This window comes from Lactuca virosa, chromosome 6 (genome assembly GCF_052849685.1).
Source record: "Lactuca virosa cultivar CGN04683 chromosome 6, Lactuca_virosa_CGN04683_v6, whole genome shotgun sequence".
NCBI lineage: Eukaryota > Viridiplantae > Streptophyta > Magnoliopsida > Asterales > Asteraceae > Lactuca > Lactuca virosa.
The window spans coordinates 64,183,008-64,189,655 of NC_136431.1; the positions used below are offsets into that span (position 1 = coordinate 64,183,008).

General features: G+C 38.7%; 1 protein-coding gene across 1 annotated transcript; it reads left to right on the top strand.

Moving 5' to 3' along the window:
• Window positions 1-851: 851 nt before the first annotated feature.
• On the top strand, window positions 852-4,023 carry LOC145121598 (uncharacterized). Its single transcript, XM_079057317.1, has 3 exons — window positions 852-896; window positions 1,976-2,290; window positions 3,961-4,023. Exons 1-3 carry the CDS (start codon window positions 852-854, stop codon window positions 4,021-4,023), a joined length of 423 nt encoding a protein of 140 aa, XP_078913443.1.
• The last annotated feature ends 2,625 nt before the right edge of the window (window positions 4,024-6,648 follow it).

Here is a 6,648-nt window from a genome sequence, read left to right on the forward strand (position 1 = left end):
ACTAAAAGAGGAAAAGAAGCAAGTCTAGAACAAATAAAAGCCATCATTGATTTACGATCACCATCCTTGACGAAGGATATTCAGAGACAAACAGGAAGAGTAGCAGCACTCAACAGGTTCATCTCAAGATCCTCAGAAAGGTGCAAACCTTTCTATGATATCTTGAAGAAGAACAAAAGGTTTAGGTGGACTAAAGAGTATGAAGATGCTTTTCAGGAACTTAAAAATTATTTAAGTTTAGCACCCTTGCTAGTGAAACCACTAGATGGGGAACCACTCCTCCTATACCTTTCAGTATCCTCTAATGTTGTAAGGGCAGTTTTAGCCAAGGATCTCAATGGAGATCAACATCCCATATACTATGTAAGTAAAAGTCTCCTGGATCCTAAGACCAGGTATTCCTATCTTGAAAAACTAATACTTGCATTAGTAACTGCTTCCATAAAATTAAGACACTATTTTGAAACACATATTATACATGTGAGAACTAACTACCCCATCAAGAATGTTATGCGAAAATAAGAGATTTCATGTAGGATGGCAAAGTGGTCCGTGAAGCTAAGCACATATGACATCAAATATAAACCAAGATCAGCAATAAAGTCACAAGCACTAGCAGACTTTGTGGCTGATTTCAGTGATGATCTACAACCCGAAACAGAGTTAGAAAGCAAGGAACTCCAAAAAGAAGAAAGCATGGGAAGATGGACACTCTTCACTGACGGATCCTCAAACTTTAGAGGAACATGCCTAGAGATCATACTAAAATCGCCACAGGGGACATCATACCCTAGGCAGTTAGTTGTGAATTCAATGCAACCAACAACGAAGCTGAATACAAAGCATTGATTATGGGATTGCAGCTGGCCAAGGATCTTGAAATTAAGAATCTTCAGGTATTTGTTGAGTCCTTATTATTAACTAATCATTTTAATGGATCATACGCAGTTAAAGTCGAAAGACTAGTACTATACCTTCAAATCCTCAAAAAGCTGGCCTCCAAATTCGAGACTTTTAGCCTAAGACAAGTTCCCAGAGAATAAAATGTTGAGGAAAATGCACTAGCCAACCTAGGATCTTCCTTTAGGATCCCGACGGAGGTCAGGATCCCTATAACTCATATATTGATCTCAGTGATAGAAGATCCCTCCAATAAACCAGATGATACCAATCACCATGATCAAATAACCAACGTGGAAATAATCGAGGATCCTGACCCTCAACCATTTCCTCAGGATCCTATTCATTAGGATCTCAACATTCAGGATCCTCCATAGCACTCCAAATCTTGGATCTAGCCCGCAGTGGAATATCTCCAAAATGGCACAATCCCAAGGGAGGAAAAAAGCGAGAGAACATTCAAGATGATAGTCTCACGATTGATGAGGATCCAAGGAAGACTATACAAAATACCATGGTAGGTCCAAACCTTATATGCTTAGAACATCAGGAAGTTGCAGAAGTCCTAAAAGATATACACGAAGGAAATTGTGGCAACCACACTGGGCATAAATCCTTATGCTCCAAAGCATGCTCTCTTGCATTCCCAAAGATGTGATGCTTGTCAAATACATAGTAACATCCTTCATCAACCAGTAGAACCGTTGCATCCTATCATTTCCCTTGGCCATTCATGAAATGGGGAATGGATATAGTTGGCAAGCTACCGAAAGCTCCTGGTGGAAAGGTGTTCATGCTAGTGATGACGAACTACTTCTCATAATGGATAGAGGCTGGAGCCTTTGTTTAAGTACGAGACAAGGAATTGCTCTCGTTTATCAAACAAAATATCCTGACTAGGTTCGAGATCCCTGTTGAGATCATATGCGATAATGGATCCCAATTCATAAGAAAAAAGACTAGAGACTTTTTCCCAAGTTGGGGGACTAAAATGATAATGTTCATTCCTATTCACCCTCAAGCTAATGGTTATGTTGAATCCAACAATAAGATCATAGTCAACAATCTAAAATAGAGGTTAGATGAGAAGAAAGGAAGATGGGCAGAGGAGCATCCTCTCATCCTATGGGAAGATAGGACCACTTTAAAGGCAGCCACTAGCCAAACTCCATACTCTTTTGTGTTTGGAACAAAAGTCGTGATCCCTACTGAAGTAGTAATCCCAACAACAAGATATCAATTGCATGATCAAGAGAATAATGATAAGATCCTAGCCCAAGATCTTGAAACTATCGATGAACCCAAGGATCTTGCCAAGATCCGCATTACTGCTCATCAACAAAGGATCACTAAAGCATATAACAAGAAAATCAAAGTCAGAAGGTTCCAGGTAGGTGACTTGGTACTTAGGAAACATTCCAAAATACCAAGGATCCCAATGTAGGCAAGTTGGCACCTAAATGGGAAGGATCGTATCTCATTGATTCAAAAGCAGGAAATGGGGCATATTGGCTAGCTACCCTTGAGGGTAACATCTTTACAAGATCCTAGAATGCCATCCATCTAAAAGCATACTCCATGTAAGTTATATCAATCATTTTCAAACAAACTCAAGGTACACTCTCTACCATCTACTTTTATCTAATTCTTTTTATTCTTCTGAGAGCCAATACTAACTTAAGAATCGGAGGGGCCCCAAGCTAACGTTTGCTATGCGCAGGAAATTAAGGATCCTAACGCATAAGGATCCTAGCATCCAAGGATCCTAACACATAGGGATCCTAACATTCGATGATCCTGACATTGTAGGATCCTCGCATTCGAGGATCTTAGCATTCAAGGATCCCGATAGATACGTAATTTTGTGATATTGACGATTGAAATATGCAATTATCCAAGTAACTATGAACAGAGATTAATCACCTCTCCTATGATTAAGGGTAGATAATACTATCTAAGGTTTACAGAGTTAACTAGGGAATCCTTTCACGCTTTAGTGACTTGGAAACCCTTTTATTTCTCAACATATGTCAAGATCCTAACGTTTAAACATAAGGTTTATAACCCTTACTTGTTATCCTAAGTTGGGATCTTCCCCAGTTATTTCATAAGGTTTATAACACTTACGTGTTATCCTAAGTTGGGATCTTCCCTAGTGATTACATAGGGTTCATAACACTTACGTGTTATCCTAAGTTGGGATCTTCCCCAGTGATTTCAAAAGGTTTATAACACTTACGTGCTATTCTAAATTGGGATCTTCCCCAGTGATTTCATAAGGTTCATCACACTTACGTGTTATCCTAAGTTGGGATCTTCCCCAATGATTTCATAAGGTTCATAACACCTACGTGTTATCTTAAGTTGGGATCTTCCCCAGTGATTTCATAAGGTTTATAACACTTACGTGTTATCCTAAGTTGGGATTTTCCCCAGTAATTTGCTAAAACTCATAACACTAATGTGTTGGGATTCTCCCCTGAAGTTTGCTGAACATAATCCTGTTTTCAAAAGATGATATTTTTCCAGGAAACATCTAAGGCTTGTAGCATTATAAACAAGGAATCTCCCACATTTCATTTGGATTTGGGATCATTCCTAGTTAATTCCTAAAGAGGGATCCTCTTCGGTTCGCTAAGTAGAAGATTAACATGGATCTTTCAAGTAAGGATCCTTCCATACGCAAACTCACAAAGTATGCCTAATTCAAGGGATTGTGAACCGTAAGGAGCACCAAGTTTTATCTATCCTTTAAAATCATATTTTCTACATAATGTTCAAAGGTTTATTATCTTAAAAAGATCTTAACTATTTTAAGATCTCAATTTAATGACTAACTGTTTTCAGGTTGTTCATGGTTATTTCTATCATTTTGATTACGCAAGGATACCTAGAAATCTTATTGCTACAACCACACAAATTAACCATGCAAGCAGAAAAGCATAAAACAACCATAACTAAAAAAAGGGGGTTATCCACTAACCAGACAAAAAGTGAAACATTGTCTTACATGCCAAAAATATTAAAATTGTTTTTAACTGGATGAAAATTATGTTGCAGACTGATCACCACCACTCGGAGCCACCTCCGTTTTCTTTTCTCCTTCTTTCGGTTGCAATGTAGGATCCTGACTGGCACCAGTAGGCTTGCCATTCAATTTACCTAGGGCCTCTCTTCATCCGTCTACATTCCAGGATCCCGTATTCTCAAGATCCTCCGCAAGCTTAATTTTCGCCTCCCAGACAAAAATAGCACCACTCGCTTTCACTTCCGCAATGACCTCTTCCATATCAACCACATGCTCCTTTACTTTTCAGCTTTTTCCTTGGTCAGCTTCTCCACCCTCTATAGGAGATCCTTGTTGATTCCATCTTGTTCCTTCAGAGCATGCTCTGTTTGAGCAAGCTTGGCCTTAAGATCCTCACCGGAGCGAGAGACATGATCAGCAACCTAAGAGGAACAGTGGTAACTAGAAAATAAAACTGAATGGAAAAGAACACAAGAATGCTCATGGATTAGGAGAAGGATATCATCTTCTTTAAGACCTCATTTGTTCCGAGATTCTCAACATCCCAGGCATCAGATGGTTTCCTCTTGCGAGACGTCGGGGTCTTCACAGTAAGATCAAGTTGAGTCTTCTTAAGAGAAAGAGAAGGAGGGATCTTTTCCTTCTTTACCATGAGCAAACCGTTGGACATGTCATCTTTAAGCTCAGACAAGAAGAATCGAGCACTAGAACAAGTATTTTTGGATCCCACATAAGAAGGATCCCCATGAGTTCAGGATCCTAAAGCTGAAATATATAAAAATGATAAGAAGAATCCTTACCAGTGGCCATTGAAGTTGTGGTAAATGAACCTTCTTGAAGGCTAGGAAACTCAAGTTTGAATGATCTGATGTCCGTAGATAAAGCAAGAAAATGCGTAACCTTATCCTCAGTATCCTCAGCAATAGGGAAAGCTTCTCCGAACTTGTAACCTGCATCCAAATGAACAAAATAAGAAACGTAAATCCTTGTATCCTCAAGATCAATAATTAAAATCCTACCATTTTCAACCCAAGCTTTAGGCAAGAGATCCCCACCAGCGATAGAGTCTCGTCTCACGAAAAAGTATTTTTCCTTCCAGGATCCATCGTTATGTTTGGTTTTCAGGATAAGAGGGGATTTTTTGGTTTTGACCTTAAGTAAAAACGAGAAGTCCCAAAAGTAGAGAGATCATAAACATAAGCCAACTCGGTAAGACCAATGTCCAGATTGTGGGAATGATTCACTCGCTCAATCTAATACAAAATCCTCCAAATAATGGGCATTGCTTGGATATACGAAAGCTTGGTGGCTTGAAAGAAATCAGAAATAATACCCGAAAAAGGGTAATTGAGACCCAAAGAAAAGGGATATTTAGGGAAGCATACCCAAGAAGGAGAAACAAAATTAGGCTGAATAGAAGGATCAAAGGACCTGAAGATCGCATCGGAGGGAAAAGATCTTTCGACTTTAAAAGACTTCATGTCCTTTTCATTGAAGGAGCAAACCTCATCATAGGCCATAATCCCCTAATCAACGAAATCATGGAGAAGCAGTAATATTGGCACGAGAACGAGTTGCCTTCTTGCCCATGATCTGGGAAAAGAAGAGAACAAAATGAAAACAGGAGAAAGAAATTACCTATGAAGGTGCCCGGAGACGATCGTAAGAAGTGTTGGGGAAGGTAAAAGGAGTTCATGCAATTACCCTATTTAACCTAAGTAGCAGAAGAGAGAGAACATGATTTGACTAGGCAATGATGCTTATGGAACGGATAAACCTATCCGATTAGGGTTTGAAATTCAAAATTTCTTATCTCTTTTATTTTTTAAATTATACCTCAAATATATAAAAAAACTAACCTTAATATTTCGTAGGTATAACTTGGGGGAAATTATTAGGGGCGGGATCCTTGAATCATATTCAGGATCCTTAAATATTTCTAAAGCCTTAGGATCCTTAATCATGTCCTAGGATCCTGATTATTACCACTAATATTTCTAATACTTATAACGACTATATTTTCCTTTATTTTTCTCACATGCGCAAAACTAGTCAACACAAGACTCTTTCTCAATGGAAAGTCACTTCAACCAAGCTTAAGACCCGTGGATACTAAGTTAAACAACGTGCAAATACCTGTTGAAGGAGGATCCCAGAAATCTCGGACTTCTTGTTGATTAACTTAGACTATAAATAACACTTGTAAATCGCACACTACACACACGATGAGCTCTACCGTTACATTTGTACTCGTATTATCTTCATCATCTTTGTAATCTTAGATTGAATTCAATAAAACACATCAAGGCAGGTGATCATTATCACCTCCCAAAGTTTTATGCCGGAGATCCTATAAAGGGTCAAGGGATTTCCTTGTAACTCACTTGTCTCATTTTGATCATTATTTTACAGTTACGTAGCACTAACACTACAACCTCTCATACAATTTGGTTGAATTACACTTGATCGATTTTTGACCAAAACACTTATGATGTCGATTACGCATGAATATTGGAAGAAAAAAAACACTTGCAGTCGAAAATCAAAGTGGGCGACTATAGGAGAGTTTCACGTCTAAGTGGTATAAGAAAGTGTGATTCAAATGATTTTGTGAGGCGTAAAAGTATCTGGTTCCCTCAGAATTCACGTCGTGAGTTTATTTGGCTCACATTGCGAGATGCCTCCCGAGAAGCAATTCTTTTAATGGAGTAGTGAGCCGA